This window comes from Lepisosteus oculatus, chromosome 8, assembly GCF_040954835.1.
Source record: "Lepisosteus oculatus isolate fLepOcu1 chromosome 8, fLepOcu1.hap2, whole genome shotgun sequence".
Classification (NCBI taxonomy): domain Eukaryota; kingdom Metazoa; phylum Chordata; class Actinopteri; order Semionotiformes; family Lepisosteidae; genus Lepisosteus; species Lepisosteus oculatus.
Genome location: NC_090703.1, coordinates 16,027,294 through 16,047,419, shown reverse-complemented (window position 1 = coordinate 16,047,419; position 20,126 = coordinate 16,027,294). Strand labels below are relative to the sequence as shown.

The 20,126-nt window shown below is 35.0% G+C and overlaps 3 protein-coding genes across 6 annotated transcripts in view; 1 reads left to right on the top strand and 2 right to left on the bottom strand.

Moving 5' to 3' along the window:
• emc7b (ER membrane protein complex subunit 7b) lies at window positions 1-3,904 on the bottom strand. Its single transcript, XM_006632442.3, has 5 exons — window positions 3,515-3,904; window positions 2,879-2,998; window positions 2,121-2,259; window positions 1,610-1,690; window positions 1-754 (listed from the first exon to the last, which is right to left on the bottom strand). Exons 1-5 carry the CDS (start codon window positions 3,742-3,744, stop codon window positions 605-607), a joined length of 720 nt encoding a protein of 239 aa, XP_006632505.1. The 5' UTR covers window positions 3,745-3,904; the 3' UTR covers window positions 1-604.
• Window positions 3,905-4,863: 959 nt separating this feature from the next.
• Window positions 4,864-13,559, bottom strand: katnbl1 (katanin p80 subunit B-like 1). Of its 2 annotated transcripts, XM_015350816.2 has the most exons (11): window positions 13,357-13,559; window positions 12,471-12,525; window positions 11,727-11,857; window positions 11,334-11,371; window positions 10,936-11,215; window positions 10,171-10,286; window positions 9,151-9,201; window positions 8,973-9,062; window positions 7,156-7,260; window positions 6,563-6,656; window positions 4,864-6,137 (listed from the first exon to the last, which is right to left on the bottom strand). In XM_015350816.2, exons 3-11 carry the CDS (start codon window positions 11,841-11,843, stop codon window positions 6,105-6,107), a joined length of 924 nt encoding a protein of 307 aa, XP_015206302.2. In that variant the 5' UTR covers window positions 11,844-11,857; window positions 12,471-12,525; window positions 13,357-13,559; the 3' UTR covers window positions 4,864-6,104. The 2 variants fall into 2 exon arrangements, with proteins under 2 accessions (XP_015206302.2, XP_015206301.2); XM_015350815.2 differs by lacking the exon at window positions 12,471-12,525 and having other exon boundaries at window positions 13,357-13,558.
• The window catches only part of acp7 (acid phosphatase 7, tartrate resistant (putative)), a 38,600-nt gene continuing 31,108 nt past the window's right edge, over window positions 12,635-20,126 (top strand). Inside the window, exons 1-4 of one of the 3 annotated variants that reach the window (XM_006632513.3) lie at window positions 12,635-13,096; window positions 16,260-16,391; window positions 16,982-17,118; window positions 18,651-18,851. In XM_006632513.3, coding sequence (XP_006632576.2) covers window positions 17,010-17,118; window positions 18,651-18,851 — 310 coding nt within the window. In that variant the 5' untranslated portion in view covers window positions 12,635-13,096; window positions 16,260-16,391; window positions 16,982-17,009. Of the gene's footprint in view, window positions 13,097-16,259; window positions 16,392-16,976; window positions 17,119-18,650; window positions 18,852-20,126 lie in introns of all 3 variants that reach the window. The other 2 variants (XM_015350813.2, XM_015350814.2) reach the window with 2 other exon arrangements.

The window sequence follows — 20,126 nt, the reverse complement described above, 5'->3', positions numbered from 1 at the left end:
TATGATCATCACAATTTTTATTATCTTTGTATTTAAATAACATTTGCTCTTTACATTCTAGAATTAAAAAGTGTTGTTTAATTTATAATAATCTAATGCAATGCAGGCAAGGTAAAGTTTCTATAATGAATATTCAGATCACGAGCTCTTACTCGTGTAGGTGTGGCTTTATAACAGTATTATCACTTTCCAAAGAACTCATTCTAAAAGTAGGTCATTTCTAACAGGAAAATCAAGAAGGTTACTGGACCTACTGTGGTATAAAATAGGGTGATGCTTATTTTGTAGGGAATCCAATATACAATGTGCATACCTAATTGAAATAAAAAGTAACAAGGCATTCACAGTAAAAAAAGCAAACAGGCATTTCATTAAAAGCAATAAAGTATCCAGCTTTGTTGAAGGGAACAATCACGCCAGATTTGTTCTTGACCTCTAAGCTCTCCTTATTGCTTAACAGTTGCAGAAGTTGTGTTTTTGCAAATATTTTACTCTAGAAATTAGGTTGGGACTTGAACAATAATTTAGAAAAATGGAAAAAAAACACAAAACTCAATGAATGGTAATGCCAGGCAGTGCATTTACATTCCTTTCTAAAACACTACTACCTCCTCTTTACAGGACCACTCTTCCCACTCTTACTGCTGCTCCCAGATTTGCCAGACGTTTTGGAAGAAAACAGTTTTGTCATGAATTCAGATACATCTGGCAGCTCGTGATTGGGGTTGAGCATATTCATGGACTGCTCCATCTCCTGAAATTTAACACAGATCGATTGGCGTTTTAGATTTCACACAACATAGAGGCAAGCGAAGCTTCTTAAAAGAGTGTGCTCGTCTGACTTGTTTTGATTAAAAATGAGAGTTTTTCTAAAATGAAGTATAAAGAGGAAGAGGGCTCGAGAAAAGATAAGCTAATGCACATTTAATAAAGGTGCACTTTCCAATTCTTGATCTGTCTCAATAAAACCATGGAATCACAGTGAAAATGATATCACTCTGACTCACTTGTCATTACAGAAAACTATCTTAAGTGTCAAAAGCAAAACATGTTTAATAGTGTAACATTAAAAAGCCTACTGACATTAATACCTTCTAAAAATTCTATTTTGTCTGACTTCTCAGAACCACTTGCTTATGTTAGTTATTCTTCCATACTCTGGACATTGTCTAGCTAGCACATCAAACCGAAGAGACAAATACTGTAGAAATACTGTAAATACACTGTTTAAAGTTTACAAATTTCGATATGCATTCATCTGAGTGCATAAAATCTGCATGATATTCCACAAATAGCTTATTTAAGCTATGACCACATAGCTTTTGCTTAAAGCCCACGTTGGAGCTTAAGTGACACTAGAAAACCTGATCTCATACAAGTTTTAACTGTTACTTTAGTATCCGACTAGGAATCACATTCTATAACCTGGAAAACTGTTTTTGACAGGCTTGCATTTGTCAAAAACAAGTTGAACATTTAAAGTGAAGACAAGCTGTAGTTAACAAAAAGAAGGCTTTGCTGTCTTTTCAAATAAAGTATTTGGAAAAAAGTAGATTATATTAGAAGGGATGGCACACAAAAATCGAATGCGAACAGAAGCTGAACTCACCCGTCTCATCTCTGGATCATTAGTATTCACAACCTTCGGCAGCAAGACGATAATCAACAAAGGAAGAACCATCATCATGACCTGGAAGAGACCAACAAATAAAAAAAAGCATTGTGGCAAATCAAAAAGCAGGTCTCAGAAACACCAATCAGATCAGTTATTTGTTTCTATGAACCACTAACAATTACTGTCAATTAATTAATGTCAAATGAATGCTTACACACTAAATCCTGGCAATCTACAGTTGAAGATTCAGCAACATGCTAGCAATTTAAATGTACAATGTAATTATTAAAAATAAATCAGTGGCATTTGATTTGCATTATTCTTAAATTTACAATCTTGCATTAAGAGCAAGATTTGAAAAGATAGGTTTCTAAGAAGTATGCAAGTTATTTTTGATGTCCAAATTACAATCTTCTAACTAATCCTTTGTTTTAAAGGGATCATTGAGCTACTGCTGCTCAACTTCAAAACATTTAAGCTACTTGTACTTTGGAAAGAAATATACCATTGGATTCATGAGGAAATCTGTCCATCCCCAGGTCTCCCGCTTCATAAAATAAGAGTGTGGGCCAGTAGATTTCATTTGAAGAGGGTATGGCAGACGCAGTACTTCAGATGTCTTTATGAAGTTTACCACTCTAGCCCTGGAATTCAGAAAGGCTAAGTTACAGGCCCCCTTCACATATCTTTCACTGAAAGCTGTAGAATTACTGCTACTATTGAATTGATTATATAAGTAATTAAAGATAAAAAACAAATTCTCTAGTTGCTAGTTCTTTTTTTAAATTTAAAAAGGTTTTCTTAAGTAAAAGAAAAAAATACTAGCTCTGAATCACCCACATTGAGAAAAATAAACTTACTTTATACTTCTAACACCTTAAACCCAAAGGGATTGAAGTAAAGGGTATGGTCAATTTTATAACACTTTATGCGGTGGTAACCTCAGTTGATCAGATTGCATGTCAAACAATCAGAGTATCTAAAGTTACTGAAAAAAAAAATCACTAAAAATAATTGCAAGTCGATTCAGTGCAAGGTTAGGAGGTAAGTCGATGCATGGCAATTAACAGCAAATGACAACTACACATTTTTTTTTACCTGACACTCTTTATTCCAAGATAAATTAAAAACTGAAAGGTTTATATAAAAATATTCTGCCATACTGAAACAACATGAAGGGTATACACTGGAATGATTTTTGGAGCTTCTTCAAATAATTTTGGCTTATTCAATGGGGAGCTGACATTTTTGGTTCACCATTACCTCATTTTGCCTTTGGATGTAATGTCCACTCGAACTGGATCAAATCTGTATGATGGTGAAATGATCTCGACTACATAGGATCCTGAAGGAACATCATTCACAGCGAAACTTCCATCAATTCTAGAGCGAGAAAAAATGTAAACAAAGTTAAGCTAGCTGCAATACAACACACCACATATATAACTATTAATAATTGAAGTATAGTATAATCAACAAATAGTAATTCATTATGTCGCTTATTGCTTAAAATTGAGTTCAAATAGGTATTATGAAGTAAGATGCACTTCATAACCTTGACATGTTTGGTTCTGCACCTAAGTGTCCTACAGCAATGAATTCTACCACATTTGTTTTATGAAAACACTGATACTAAGTAAACTAAACTTAACTGGTACTACTATCAAATAAATGCATTTTTTAAAATAGAAGTAATCATATTAAAGGTACACTATTTTACTATGTTCAGAGACAGAAAGAAAGAGTGCAATAAAATAAACAAAACAAAACACAGCACTTAAAGTGAATTAGTGGAAAAATGCATCTATACATAAATTCGCCCTTTACACTAATCATCACAGTAGCAGGTTCGATTAATAAAAACATGAAATCGATGAAGAACCAGACGAATTGACTCACTTCAAAAAGCCAACGTGTTCTTCTCCCTCGACAAGCACACGAGCAGTGGAGATCCAGTCCTGTGTTTTTACTCCTGGCACTACAGCACGGCCTTCAATCTTGAACCGATCTCCGTTCGCTACAGCACCGGCAGCTCCAGGCCCAGGCTCCGGCTCACTGAAGCTCCAGGACACCGAGACAAGAGCCTGGAAAAAAAGCCATACCAGCGAGTCTCTACAACGCAGCAGCATGATGAAACTCAGAAAGCTGATTCTCTTAATTCAGCTAAAATACGCACAATAACACTACCTTAAAAACTATGAATTCCTAGTAATGACTGATAGATATGTATATACTACGCTACATTTACATCATTAATGGCAGTCCTTCCTCTCTTTTTAAAAGGGACGCACGTACCGTACGACAAAACTTTATTGAAAACCAACGTGAAAAAACAAAACGATTCGGAAATACAGAGCCGGTTACATGCGTACTTAGGAACAGAAAAGAAGAATTACACAATCTTTGTAAAACTACTAAGTGAAACAGGAAACGCAACTCAAAGCCACAAAAATAAAATTATTATATAGTGTAGTTCTCAGACAAACCGAAAATCTTTATATTTTATTAAGCTCCACGGCCCTATATTCTCAAAATGGTTAATCGTTTATAATGTAAAGATTTAAAAGCTAAACAAAACTAGTACGAGAACTATCTTATTTACACGTAGTTGAAACACATTTTTCGTCAAGACGTTGTTGCCATTACTGCAGAAGTTCAACGAGATCACATGGACTATTTCAAACTTTCAAGTTTCACGGACCTTGTTCAGATGCATAGTAGATTTGCTTCTAGGCTGCCAAGTAAGAAAATAATACTTATCAAAAGACTACGAATAAAAACGTCAACTTAACTTACAGTAGTCATTTGATAGTCACAGAAATACAAAAAAAACGTCTATAACATCAAAAAGGCATTACAAAACTCAGTTGGTATTATTTATCCATTTCTTCTAGTGAACAAGTACAGGTAATACTGTAAATATGGCAGTTTCCTTAGCCAATATATTTATTGGTTTCTCATAAACCTAAAGCTTTACTATGCAAAATGTAGCTGTACATAAATTGTCTACCACCTACACACATCAGTCAAGGTGGTGCGTCTTCCACTAAAGCAAAAGTGTAAGAGGAAGGTTTAACTTAATACTGTACATAAAAACCATTAACGGTTGGAAATTCTGTCTGAACTTGAAAGTGTAGATCCACACCATTTCTGTGTTCAAGTCATCATACAGAACGGATATACAGTATTTATGGTCAGTGAACATTCCCCTTCAGCAAAAACCAAAATTACTCATTCCTGTACAACACTTTTATTCATAATAATCTTTATTTGAACTTATAAAAAACTTTTTTTAAATCATTACATCATGTCAGGCACAGATGTAACCTAAATGAAATAAGACTTTTTGCACACCTCTAAATCACACTTTTTTTCTACTGTTTTAAAAAAGCAAATACTTATAAAACGTATTGCTGGTTAGTATTTTTACAAGTGCAACAAATGTGGATCTGCTATTACATAATGCATTAAGACTATAAAATTAAGACCACAGGATTACTTTTGCAACAAACTTTACTGACACTTTCTTCTATCTCAACACCCACCCCCCTCGTCGGGAAGCAGAGGGTTGTCAAAATGAATTTGGTTAAGCATGGCTTTTAAAGGGACCACACAGCTTACAGATTGTTTCCTTGAAGAAATATAAAGATTGTGTACTGAGAAACATGCAGCAATGTGATTTTTAAAAAGCACTACAACTCTTATAGTGTCGTTAGGTAGCACCACCTTTTCTTCTTAAAAACAGTTATACATGCTGTCACAGCTAAGGGTTGGACTGTTGTGTCCCAACCTCTGACATGATACAATTGTTAAATGTCATCCACGTGTAACGGAACAAATATTTTATTTTGACATTCCATATATGTGAGACTGACAGTAGTGATACTTGTAATTTCCCCCCACTTTTAGTTACTGATTGAACATTTTTATATCACATCATATTCTTTGCAAATTTATTTAATTGTTGATTAAAAGAACAGTACTATGTACATAGTCAAGTATGTTTTTTTTCCACAAACAGGCAAATGTTCTAATAATTTAAAGATGCTTTGATATAGTTTCAAGCTCTTCACTGCAGGATTTTGTAACTTAAGTACATTTATTACATTCATCTATATACAAATGCACATAATATGGCAAAACAATGCTGTGCTGAAAATAGCTTGGCACTTCATTTAACAGCTTGGATTTCAACATCAATTCAGTGTCTTTCATCTCATGGAGTCAAATGTGCCCTTAAGCAAAATTTCCACTTCAATATGAAGCAGTCATTTGCAATTAATGGAAGGCTTTTTTACTGTTTTTTTTCCTCAATGGGAGTATAAGTGTAGTTCTTGGTTCAGCTTCAATCCCAGTGTTGCTATGCTTTCAGGAGCCACACTATTTCAATGTGGAGTCTCAAGAGTCCACTGTGGAGTTGAAAAGCAGCTTTAGAGAACTGCAACAAGTGCAAGGAGTGGTTATTTTCCCTATGTGCTACATTTAGAGATCACCGCAGCTGTGATAAATAGGATTCCACAGTCTGGAAAACAAAGAAAAAAACGTTTAAAAAATAATCACAGTAGCTAATTTTATAATTGTACATTTTTAATGTTAAAGCCACAATTAACTAATCCTTAAAAGTCATGTAATAAAGCAATGTGGACATTAATACAAAAGATTTCTTGAGTGTTTTGATACATACAGCAGTTCAGTAGTGTTTAATCACAATCCAAAATTTATTATTTTCACAAATACATCCACAAGTACACTGCTTCCAGAGGCTAAATACAAATTAACACACTAGAATGTTTAACATCTCTACTGCAATCTGGAACTCAATGAGGCATCCTTATAAAAATAGCCAAAGAGCAGTTTTCAACAGAATGGGTAAAACTGTAACAATAATATCTAGTGAGTAATAGAATATTTATAATTTTATAAGATGTTTTTTATGTCTGCATATACCTTTGCTATGTCACCTGTATTTCCTGGAACACAACATAAATGTTTTCCCTCCTCCCACAGTTCACGTAACTGCTGCTTCATAATTCCAATATTCCTAAGGGAGAAACAATGTTATTTAAACTGTGGATAAGACTTTACAAAACCTTTCAACATTCCTTTTTATTACTGTGTTAGAGACACCGTCTAAAGAGTGGCAGTTTTTACTTTGGAAGACTACACTCATGTACAGATTTTTTAAGTGTTTAAGAGTTCTTTGAATATGTTATACACCACACTCATCAGTACAACTCTTTAGAATCTTTACATTTTTGTTCAACCCAGTTCATGGAATTACCAAATGTCTTGGCTCATGGCTACAAACTCCATGATGTAACAAAACTAATGTACAATGCCTAAAAAGCTTGTAACCTTTTTCTTACATTGTCTAAACTGTGCTTTTTCTTATTTTCAGTTTTCCCCTTATTGAAAACCTACAATTAAACTAAACAGAAACCAAGAACAGGTTGAATTAGAATTAAGTGGAGGGTGATATAAAATGTGTGAAACAGAAGTCGGGATTTTAAAACCTCAAGAAAAATACAGCACAACCTTACCTATCCTCAGAATGGCTATCCCGAGCATTTCTGCCATTTGCAGATAGTTCTGGCCACCATTTTTTAATAACAGACTGAACCCAGAGTAAACCAACTATCAGGTATCTGAAATACATAATGCAAGATGTTTATTCAGTTGAAATAAAATTCACTATTACATCTTGATCTTAATTCAGTGTTTATAAATGCACAGCTTGACAGGTTTTCCAAAGGAAGCACGTCAGTGCAGAAATCTAGAAATTGTTGCTCTGACAACAGCTACAGACACTAAATGATATTTGGCAGAACAGTTCTTCCAATTAACTGTGTCTGAAGGACAATACAATTTTTAAAGAATCATGCTCTTGATTTGACTAACAGACCTATCACTTTAAAACTAAACAGCCTAAGGGTCAGTAATCTCCTGTTTACCAAAACTGAAACAATGCCAAATTTAAAAATGTTTATTTGAGTTTCACTGATGTGAGTGCCTGTTTAACACTCCTACCAGAATTCAACATGCTGTTTTCAATCTGGCTCAATTAGGACGTCACCCCTTAAGGCGAGTTTGAATCAATTTGATAGAAGACATTTATAACTTAATTGTGATCTTATGTAACTAAAAACAAAGAACACATTACAGAAAATCTTTGTGTAGGGAACAAAGAAATGACTCACTAGACTCAATACATATTAGTATTAAACAGGACCTGCTCCATTAAAAAGGACAGTGAAAACCTATTACATAAATTACATAGTTACATGTGTTCAATAAGTGATACAAATAAGCTAAAGCATCATGGAGCAGCAGTACTGTATGTGCACACTAAGATGTTGCACTGATACTGGTTTTGCTCATTAACAGAGCTTGATCTTCACTGATTCATGGTAACCTTAAAATGCCAGGTCCATCTCTGTCAATGTGTACCTTTCAAGATGGTATTTGATTTATATTTAAATAAATCTAACACAATGCTCCACCTACATAAAGTACATGGCAGGTTTTCTGGGTCCTTAAGTAATTTGAGGATTGTGTTTCTGGCACTAGTAGTCATTAAAACAACATTTAAATAACAAACACTGTTGAAAGACCAACCGTTGGTCAAACCTTGATACATCTACGGTATTTGCAAATTTCTGTCAAAACCTACAATATTGTTTAATTAGATTTATAGTATTTTATTTCTTTCACAAAATTATATCACTGTAATTGTAGCTTTGAAGACAAACTTTGAAAAGCTTTTAACTGTGAAAAACAAGATAGTAAACTGAACAGCAAACGTAAGCATTGATCCACAGTGTGTAGCAGATAACTAATATCACTCAAGACAAGATAAATATTTTAAATTCAATAGTAAACCACATTTATGCCTTAAGTCATTCACAAACCTAAGTGTTTCCTAGGCATGGGTATTGTCCTGATTGCTTTAACATGAAATATACTGAAGATAAAATAGGATGCATGTTAAGCCTGAGCAGTGGTAATTTCTATTTATAAAGCTTGTATAACTACAGCAATATAATTAACTTACTCGCACATAAAACAACAGTATTTGCACTAGGCACATGAACTAATAATTTTCTAGTGCCAGAAAAGACTGATGCAATGTAGAGTTTCAAGTCTAATACTACCATTGTGTTCTTGTACAAGGCACTTTATTCTACTTACTCCAAGCAATATGCACCTGGGTTCTTGAACCCATGAATGTTCTACAATCCTGACTCCTGCTCCACACTAGTCCCTATGTGGAACCTTAAATCATCACTGGAACTTGGCTCTACGAGAATGAAAAGTGTGTACAACTGAGTAGACAGTGCACGTACTACAGGATACTTACTCTTCATATTTACTTTTAAGTACATTTTTTACTAGTGGTAGGAGGTCCACACAACAGCCAAGTGATATACTTGATTTCTCATCTTGAAGGCTAAGATAGGAAAAAAGAAACATTCGGTTAAAGTAAAGAAATTGACTTTAGAAAATCTGATGTTAATTTATTATATTTAAAAACTCACCTTTTTGTAATTACAGGTAAGCAATCAACAAGTACACCCGTATCTTGAATTCTAAAGGACAAAAGAAATTAAAAGATTTTCAAACAATATTTGGTACAGATTAAATTGGTTACTAGGTCAAATCACTCAATACCAATTAACTAGTTTAATTTTTTTTTTTTAATGCAAAACTCAAGAGAGACATACCTAGTTTGTGAAGACGGCTGGCTCATTTTAATTTTCTGTATACCTGATACTTTCTAAAAGAAAAGCTTTCTGTAAACTTTTCACAATATTAATGGAGTACAAAAAGGAGTATAACATGCAAAATTGCATAAATCTGTACATTAATTCACCTTTGACTTATTAAAGACATTACAAAAACTCAAAATACCAGGATTCTCCTGATTAAACTGTAGATAAGTCAATTTTTACTTCTGTTTAGTAATATAGTATATATTGTTACTGTTGATGCATTTGCATAGCCCATGTTGGTATCTGCAAAGTAGTATAGTGCATTTAAATATTAAGTTTAATAAATTACATTAATCATTAGCTTACTTATCTTAAGTTGTGCATGTTCCTAGATATATTTGTTCTTATCTTATAGCATTTGAAACCTGACATCCATGATAGTACTATTAGTTATGGAACAGGGCTCACTGATACTGAACCTGGTACAGAACGTGACATTATCACTTGAAACCTGGAGAGCACTTCCTACCAGTGAGATGCTGAAAAGACCTTAGAATCTTTACTTATACTGAATTTCTCTGCAGTCAGGGGAATCTCATTGGTTGTAGAACTGCACTTGTCACTGTTATACTGCACAGTATCTATTAATTCACTTTGTAATAAACAATTCTATTTATACTGAAGTTTCATTATTTCACAGATTTATACTAGACTGATCTTTCTACTTTAAAAAAATTAGTTGGCAAGCACTGTTGCAATAAGAACTACAATAACAAAATAAAGCATACAAAACATTTTTTATTAAGTAAACACTTCAGACTTTGGCAAATTTGGTGTTCATGTTACCTGATCAGATATGCAACTAATTCACTAGTATTTCTTCGCCACAGAGTGAGAGCTACGTTTAGCCTGAGATTTCTTCCAAAAAGCACTTGTGTCATTGTATCATGATCCTTTGATATCTGTTGGAAAAGAAAAATGTATGTCTCTGGTTTTGATTTTCAGATATATTGCTTGCATTTCTAACAAACAATTCACAAGGAAAATCATGCACTATTGTATTCAATACAAAAAACTGAATTACCTTTCAGGTCACAAACAACTACAGCAAATTTTGCAGAATTACTTTATAATGTGTAATGACAATTTATAAATCAATGTTGCAGAAGCTAGATAAAATCAACTGGCATCTTGGTAAAAAAAAGTGCTGCTCTGGAAACCAGAAATCAGAAACGATCTGGGGATTAAGGAAATGTCCTACGGTGGCAGGTTCAAAGAACATAACCTTTCAAACTATGTGTTAGTGCATTTGTAACTGAGAACTGGAGGCACGACTTTATCTAAAGAATGGTGGGAAGTAGGAAAAAGCTACCCATAGACAGTGAAAACAGATCACAAAATAAACTGCAAAAGCCTAAAAAATATTTTTTCTTATGCAACCTGATGTCTCTTCTGGAAGAAGAAAGCACAATGCTTAGTGCTGCAGTATTTCAAGCCTATGTGTTATTAAAAAAAAGATAATGAACATTTCATACATCAATGAGCATATACCACACTACTGAGCATCAAGAATAACTACAAAGAGCTGAAGAGGAGTGCAGTCAGTCTTACCTCTGCAAAATAATCACTGTATTTGGAACCTGCACCCTCCATCCTTGTGGATCCTGCAGAGTTCAGTGGGAACCCGCAATGATCATCATTGTACAGTCTCTCATGCAAGCTGCCTGCACAAGCCAGTTCATTTTCCTTATTTGCCATATCACAGCTCCGGCTTGCCGAGGGCTGTCTCCGCCGTCCGCCGGAGCTTACAAATACGAGCCGAGTCTTTCTCTTGCTGGATACCACCCTTTTGACTTTGGTGGAGTTCTGTCCAGTGCAACCAATTGAAGATCTGTTAAGGAAGGGGTCAGACAGCAGTTACACAACAGAAACTAATTATGGCTTTTAAAAGTTAAGATACTGGAAAACTGAAATTCTCTAACCACAAAGGTGCATGAAAATAAACTTACCTCTTCTTATTTATTTCTTCCAGTTTAAAAAAATCCACCTGAAAAATAGAAATAAAAATATTATTGGCCTTAACCTTGGATAGCAGTGGGGCAAAGTGGTTGTAAGGTTCTGTAATTAATATTCCTGGATTCATATCCCCGGTGAAACACTGCTGTTGTACCTTTAAGTCAACTGCATTAAGTAAAATATTTAGCTGCAAAAATAAATTAACAAACTGGCATAACCTCATAACTTCTATCTCTGCACTTTAAAAATTACTTATAAAACATACATTGTCTTCAAAAGTATAAGTAAAATATGTAAATACATTGTCTGACAGCCATTTCAAATATATGAGAATTACTCTAAATCCTTTTCTGAATTATTTCAGGTTCAATAAACCAACCTCTTACCTCCTTCATGTTCTTTTTACCAGAAGATAGCATTTTTTGTTTGAGAAGTTCATTGGGTAGAGCCTCCTCAAGATGCTGGAAATCCTTAACTTCAGCATCATGTTCTCCAGAGGCCATAATACTGTAACTTTCTTAAGGATAAAAACAAAACAGGGATGATTTTCATGCAACATTACCAATGCAACATTATTTTAAGGGTCATAATAACTAACGTTGTCACAAGATCATACACTTCGTCTTTGGAATTACAACCCCATACCTTTCCAAGAGTCCCGCTAGATATTCTACTTTTAATTTTAAATGTGTTTCAGGGCAGGTTGAACAAGAATCTCGTTTCTTCTACAGATTGTTAACAACACCACTTGTAGAATATGTAAAACTTCTACAAATGATCAAACTTTTTATGGGCATCTATTGACTGCAAAAAGAGCAGTGTCGTATGCATCGGCCGGTGTTAATAATAAAAACTGAAACCAACACGAACAAAGATGTTACCATACAAAGAACATGCAGCCAGAGAAAACCTGCTAAAATGTTCTTATAGCGGCATGATGGCCCGGACTTTTCCTCGTTTCAATACACACTTTCAGCCAGCTAAAGTTAAAAATCCTCAGTCACCAATCTGTTTAAATTAAGGCGTCTTCTGATACACTCTAAAACATTGCCCTGCGTATTTTGTACATATGTTTTGAGATCCGGTTTTCCAACTGAATTCACAACGGAGGCGTAAAGAACAGTACACACCTCAAAGCGCCGTCACCAGTGCTCATCCCTCATGGAGAACACCAACCCCTATCATCTATTAATAGAGTAACGACATTTCTTTGACAAATAAGACAAAAAAAAATCGCCTGTAGAAAAATAAACTTTTAAAACTGAAAAACGACCAGGGTGACAGCAGTCCGGGAAACGGGCGCCGACACAGACATGGTATGACAGTTCGCTTGGTCGGCGAACAACGGAAACTTTTACATTATCGTGCCATTTGATTTTTCTACGATTACATATAAAAAACAAACATAAAACTTTATTTGAACTTTATCGAAAAAAAAACCATTACGCGAAAACGACCGAAATTAAAAACTGCTCTGCCCATTTTACCCACAATCCAACTGACTAATATGCTTACTACTCATCTATTATTTCCACAACAATATGGCGCAGTTTTAAATACACAACTGGATTACTGGATCTTCTAAGCAGACTCTTTTACAGTATTAAGCGAGTTCAAAAGGTTGGAATGCAAGGATTAACGACAAATTATAAGTGACTTCTGGTGTCCGTCTGGCCCAAGGGGCCCCTTCAGACCTGACTATATCTTAACCGGTTCAAGTTCGTAGCTGAAATAAAATATACTTCAAACACTTCGGGTAAGACAATTTTATTTTTCATTCGTGCCACAGCACATGCAAGCGAAACATTTGTTTAGAAACTCTTAAGAGTACATGGAAAGCTGATAGTGGGGCCTACGTACAATGTACCGAGTAATGCTGAAGCAGGAGCGGCATGCCTAAACTATGCGTTTTAGCTACAGAATTACAATTACTTCTTTTGAAAACGATAATTGCAAAACAATTCACAAACTCATTTTTTTAGCGATTCTCTGCTGCCCAGGAAAAAAGTCACCTACCGTTACATTTTGAAAAGGTTTATGGGGGATTCTCGCAAGTGAATGTCCTCGGACGGTGGTATTCCTTTCCTGTATTTCTTATCTAAAATTTAATATGTAAGTGTCTATTAAAGTAAAAATATAAGGAACTAAAACACACATTCACAGTCCCCCAGCTGAGCCTGCGCCATTCAAACAGAGGAACACGGCATGTTGGGATTGATGTGACTAGGCAGTCACATGGGCTACTGCGCCCCCTAGTGGCACGACGAGTCCAGGAGTAAAATAGGTGGGATCCCGTGACACCATATTAGAGCAGCTGCCGGGGGCTATTTCTGCAGCTTGAGTGCAAACTGCGTCGATAGTTGTTTGAAAGTGGGGAGAAATCAGACTTGTCCTATTTGGAGACATTGACGACATCAGCAAACGCAGCAGAATAAAATGTGGACATGAAATGGCACTTATATGCACTACAAAGCAATGACAGTGAAACAATAACGGGCATTTTTTTGTCATTGAATCGTATTTTAGGTATCCGACTCATTGTGTTTTAATCAGTGTGGATGAGAGTTACTTTTTAAAAAGTTACTTCTTTAAAGGTTTGTGTTTTTAAATGCGAAGTTTGGTGAAATTGATTATCTACAAAATGTATATTACTTTGAAGGTGGAGATAGCGCAGTAGGTACTGTAGGTCTCTGCATTTAATGGTAGGTTGTGGGTTGAAGTCCCCATAACACACACTGCTGTGTAACCTGGAATCAGCATTTTCATCAGGTAATCCCAGCGATACCTTGGCGTCCTATCCGTGGAGTGTTGGGCTGTACTGCCCGACATTAAAGGCAAAAAACGGGATGGTCTCTGACCTAATGAGCCCCCATGGCTTGAATGTGTTACCTTAAAGTCTAACTACAGTATGTGCACTGACTGCATGGATCACTCTAACGCTATAAAAATATTTTCTTCCCAATAACATAGTGTATACCGCATACACAACTAACTGAAAATTGATAATGTATCAAGAGAATATTTCCCCAGCACTTGTAATAATATTCAGTTTTGATTTATTAAATACTTATTATGCTATAATAATGCTATAATTTGAATATTAATAACCTTCCAAAGTTCCCACTTGTTGGGTTTTCAACTTCTACACACTAATATTGTTTTGTATATGTAGAAGTTCCCAAGCCACACACCAGGCTTTTATATATAGATTTCTCATCAGCCTTTAACGCCATTCAACAACACTTATTAGTGGAGAAATTACTATCACATTTTAATGTAGACTTTAATATTGTAGGTTGGATCTTAGACTTTTTGACCAACAGATCACAAAGATTGAGGGTAAATGGTTTTATATCAGAGCAGCTTTGTTCTCCTAATGGGTCTCCTCAGGGCTGTGTGCTGTCCCCCATCCTATACATTCTGTATACAGATAGTTGTAGAAGCCCTTTGAAGGACAGACATATCATTCCGTTTGCTGTTGTAAGAACTCCTTTCTTAATGTGTCAAAAACCAAAGACATGATTATTGATTATAGAAAGTAACCACCAGCTGCAAAACCAACAATCATCGAGGAGCTAGAGATTGAAATTGTCAACAGTGTCAAGATACTAATCACTTTGCACAAGAATACTGTATGTAAGAAGAGTCAACAGCAATTGTTCTTTCTAGAAAAACTCCACTCTTTTAATGTGGGTACCACAACAATGACTGTATTCCATAGAACCGTCCTTGAATCTGTCCTAACATTCACTGCAGTAGCCTGTTTTGGTAACTTTAACACCCACAATAAAAACTGACTGAGCAGGATTGTGATGGTAGCCAACTACAGCTTTCAGACAAATAGTGTGGAATGCCAATGTTATCATTAACTGTCATGACCACCCCTTGCACAGTAAAACTGACCTCCTTCCATCTATAGTAGATTGCCTAGATTCAAGAGCAATAGACGTTAGTCAACTTTTCCCAGTGTTTAACCTCCTTAGTTTGGACAACTGACTATATTTTACTTTATATATTTATTTTCTTTCTCATCATACATGTATGTTTCATATTTGTTAAAATTAATTGCTGTGGAAATGTATTATGTCTTTTACCTGCCTTCAAAGCAAATTTCCCATCTGAGACAATAAATTAAAGTATGTATCAACAAAAGGTCACAAATGTGTATGATTCTGTATATAGAAACACAAGGTCTAGAGATTCTGCAGCAGAGACAAAAAAGGAAGCTACTAAGAAAGCTTCACAAGTTAAATTCTTATGCATTATTATTGAAACGTGTCTGAAATTTAATAGATAACATTCACAAGGCGATTTAAATGAATAAGCTACTCTGAGATATCTTAGAACTATTGCAATGACCAGTGTTGACAAAATATTCATACATAATTATAATTTGTTCCCTCAATGTGTCGAGCAAATAATTCTGTATCTTTACCAATATGTTTTCATATCTAAACTTAATAAAAAACTAGCAGCACCCGTATTGCAATATTTACAGGAAAGACCAGCTGTCGAGTTTCAATTGCAATATTAGTCCTTCATACTCTGTTGCATATTTTAAAACTGCTGTTTTAAAAATGTAATGGATTATGCAGTGTATTTTGCCTTTAAAGGGAATTCTGTTTATTTCTGGCCTAGGTTATAAGAAATGTACAGTAGATGTTTTGTTAACTATGGTCTTGTTTCACTTGGCTCCTTGTTTAATATTTAATAAACTTTCAAGTCTAAAAAAATGAGCAGCACTTCCTGAATGACACAATGACATTGTATGTTTACAACTACAGTATCATAAGTGTAAATAAAAATATATCCAAAACATTTCACGGCTTTGAGGAATTAAATTCTGGGAGCGTTGTGGTTTCTTGTTTATGTTGCATTTTGCTGACAGATTGTTGCTTCTTAACCTTTGCATGTGACAGGAAGTTGAATACAGATGTTAACTGTGTGAGAAAGCTGTTAAAAAGGAAACTGCCAATGTCCCAAGAAAAGACAATAAGGGTTATGGGACATCTGAAAGTGATGTGCTTAATAGTATCCAAATAACTTACCAGGTAAGAATACAGTTTTCAGTTGCTTTTGAAAGATTTAAGATCCTTTAAGAAGTAAACAACTTTCAAATATTATATATCTTCTGTTTACACAGAACAATTATTTGAGAACATAAGACAAAAGAAAATGTTCACTTGGTTAAATGCTGTGAGATGAAAACAGTAAACATCTTAATGAATTAAAAAAAATAGTTGCTGTGTATTAAGCTCTTTTAAAGCAACAGAACAGAAACTGTTATCATAAACAAGATCACATGACAAGATCACATGAGTTTCTCTTGTAGTTTCGTGTACTAGATTTGTGTTGTGTTCAAGCTACTTGTTACAGATAACTACCATTTTCATTCTACCTATGAAAACAGTGTTTTGACTTTCAGATGTGCGTTTTCTTCAGGCTATGTTTCACACATTAGAATGTAACCTTTGATTTAGGTCAGGATTGTTAAACAATTTTCCTTTCAACAAATAATAATAATAATAATAATAATAATAATAATAAAACTTTATTTTATGTAGTTCCTTTAAAGGTAGCTTATCAAAGTGCTTTACGGAATAAATAATAAATTATACTTTTTTCTGAATAACCAGATAAGGGTGTGTGATTCTCGACATTAGTAAGAGATGGACTTGGTTTGGAGACTCTGTATTTTCTCCTGCTTTGGAGTCCACCTTGTACTTGGAGTCCCTCCAATTGGTACACAACCAGAACAGGTGCACATATCTTACCCAGGTAACGTTCTTTATTAGTTTACTTGTTTCCATCAAATGTATCTTCTAAATAATGAAAAAAACACAGTGACAATCTTTCAGTTTGAAAAAAATATCAGTCATTATGATGAAAGTATGTAAAAATAAGAAAATATCAGACTGAGAAAAGCATCTAGCTGAATCAGGAGTCATGGGCGCAATAAAATTGTGTGGGAATTGCTGAGTATAAGGTTTTTTAGTGTGACAGAAGGTAAATTATTTGTTTTTAACAGAACAGCCAGAAGTAAGTCACTTAGAAGAAAACCACAGCTAACAGGTTTCATAGGATGAAAAATTGGATGAAGATACTAGACTTAAAAAGTAAGGAAAGTCTTTAACATAAGACAAAAGAAAATGTTGTTGAACATTTAGGTACATTTAAGTATAGAAAGCACATATTCCGTTATTAATCTTCTACTTGCAGATCCCTGAATGTCACGTTTATTAAACGCTAAAAATGAACTAACTGCATCATTCAAAATATAAGGAATTTTTCCCATATTTATGCTAAGATGAGAATGAAGGTATGTGGTTTAGTTGGGTGCTTTTGGACACTCTGTACGTCATTACTAAGTAATCCTTAACATAGACGAAAAGAACAGATTAAAAGCACTGAAGAAAATTCAGGAGAGCTGCAGGGCAGAGCCATTAGACCTAGACAATTAATGACATTACAAACTTAACTGGCCTGAAAGCAAAAAAGGTCTTTTTTAGGACTTTTTAAGGTCAGGTGGAATGAGTCCTCATTCTGTTAAGGATTTGGCGGTGAGCTTTACTTATGTGGGATGGTCAGAACATTTTGTTATGAAATTCCTGTTTCATTGGTTTTTTTTTATTATTTGCAGATTTTGAGGGTAGCTTTAATATTTAAATTATTAAGGGTTAAAGTATTGGAAGAACGAAAAAATCTGCGCAGAAGCATCAATATTGAATATCAGTATTGAAAATTTTCCATGGGTGATCTGGAGTATGAACTTTGCAAAACACACAGGAAACTTGGCAACTCAATGGCAAGTTCCAATACCATGTCCAATTCCTGCCAATGTGACTAAGAAAGGACAGACTCACAAAGCCATGGCAAAAACTGAATGTAGTTAAAAAAATATTGGTTCATTCAGTTGGTTCATTCCTGATTGGGTTTAGGCAATGAGACTGGCCAAAGAGGAGAACACATAGACTATTACGTCTGTCATTAAAGCCTTTTATTTGTATAGTCATGGACACAGAATGCCTATATTTATATATTCTGATGTAAACACTGTACTATTTCATTTAATTTCCTCTTATTCAGCCAAAACCTGTTTACTAGATCAAGAAGTTCCTTCAGCAAACCATTTAAAAACGTAAAAAAAAGAATAAATAGAAAAGAGTAGAATATTAGAAAAGAGAAGATCGGCTCCACAGTCTAAATGTTGTGCTTCTTTTCTTCTGTTTTGAGCATGGAATAAACCTTTACTTGTTCCTATTCTTTTTGCCTTGATCCCAGGAGTTAGCTTTAGCTGGTTCTCTTTTCAGGAGTCCCACAGTCTATGGTCATCACCTGGACCACTTTCGATAAAGCAGAATCCTGGGTGGAGTATGGAGTCTGGGGAGGAAAGCTCTTTGAGCTGACTGCCAAAGGCAGCTACACTCTTTTTGAAGATGGTGGCAAGGAGAAGAGAAAACTACACATTCATCGGGTGACACTTACAGACCTCAAGCCAGGCTCCACCTATGGTACTGTATGTTTACAAAATTGCCTAGAAATGGATTGGGGTGCTGTCTGGCAAACTGTGTAATATGGGGAGAGAGTTAATCGTTGTATTCTCAGCACTGAGAGACTGCCAGGCAGAGGGAAGAATGGTTTTCAAGTAACAGGCATCCACTAAAAAGAACATTGCATGAGCTGTGGCTGGTTCACCACAAACAGATCACTTTTACTTGAAACCCTTTCGAATCGCATTTACATAACTACACGTGCATGGAAAGAAATGTGCCTCAAGGCTCTGGTTTTCAAAATATTTAGACACGTGTACCCTTCCCCATGTCCTGCTTGTTTATTGTTTAATATGATGGGTGTCATCTTTCAACTGTATTATTTTTATATGGTTCAGCAGAATTATTCTTCCTTTTCTGTACTTTCTGGCCCCAGCCGTTTAATATGGTGAGACATTTAAGCACATTTAGCTTTACTCAGACCTTTCTGTTTGCTTTTATTTGAATCAGGAAAAAGGAAGAGTGGGAAAATATAATTCAGCTGCAGCTCTGTAGATCCACACACTGTCTAAATAGTGATTTTCATGGTATACAGTACATACTATAAACCAGGGGTAATCAGTCTTTGTCCTGAAAGGTTTGCATGGCAGCTTTATAGCAGCAGCACCTGAAGAGCTGGGAGAAGCTGTTAAATTGCTCCAGTAAAGCTTGTAACCTGCTGGCTTGGCTAACTTGGAGAAAATGAAAATCTGTAGACATACTGGTCCCACAGGACTAGAATTGGAAAGCCCTGCTTTTAAACGGATTTTGAGTTACTCTGGAGTGTAACACACCTGGACACTAAATACACTATACAGTAGCTAGACCTTACAAACAGCAAGAAACACCAAGAAGAGTGTAAAAGATGGCATTTGCCTTTGTGTCCATATTTCAGTTAATATCTAAACCCAGTGCATCTAAAGACCATTCACCAGTAATAATATTATATCACATTTCCTTTGTGTTTGGATGATTTTATCAGACTATTCCGGAGGTGTACACTAGATGGCAGTTTTATAGTATGTAATCAAATGTATTTTGTGTGTTTCATAGCTATTATTCCCCATGGCTACTTACTAACCTACAATTTACAGTTTGCAAAAACATTACCCTCTGTATTTTTAATTGAATGTTTAGATAGATATATACAGTATATATATGCATTGTGAAAAAGGACAACATGGTGGTGTGGCTGCTCGTAGTGTTCTAGTTTCTTCCCACCTCCCAGAGATTAGTTTGTTAGGTTAATTGTGTCTC

Excerpts from the sequence above, each read along its gene's own strand:
- katnbl1 (XM_015350816.2), bottom strand. The coding sequence starts at position 11,843 with ATGGCCTCTGGAGAACATGATGCTGAAGTTAAGGATTTCCAGCATCTT. Across the intron at positions 10,287-10,935 it reads ACAGTGATTATTTTGCAGAG|ATATCAAAGGATCATGATAC; the intron begins GTAAGACTGACT and ends CTTTTCCAACAG. Across the intron at positions 6,657-7,155 it reads GATAGCCATTCTGAGGATAG|GAATATTGGAATTATGAAGC; the intron begins GTAAGGTTGTGC and ends TTTCTCCCTTAG.
- emc7b (XM_006632442.3), bottom strand. The coding sequence starts at position 3,744 with ATGCTGCTGCGTTGTAGAGACTCGCTGGTATGGCTTTTTTTCCAGGCT. Across the intron at positions 2,999-3,514 it reads GAACACGTTGGCTTTTTGAA|AATTGATGGAAGTTTCGCTG; the intron begins GTGAGTCAATTC and ends TTCTCGCTCTAG. Across the intron at positions 755-1,609 it reads ATGATCCAGAGATGAGACGG|GAGATGGAGCAGTCCATGAA; the intron begins GTGAGTTCAGCT and ends GTTAAATTTCAG.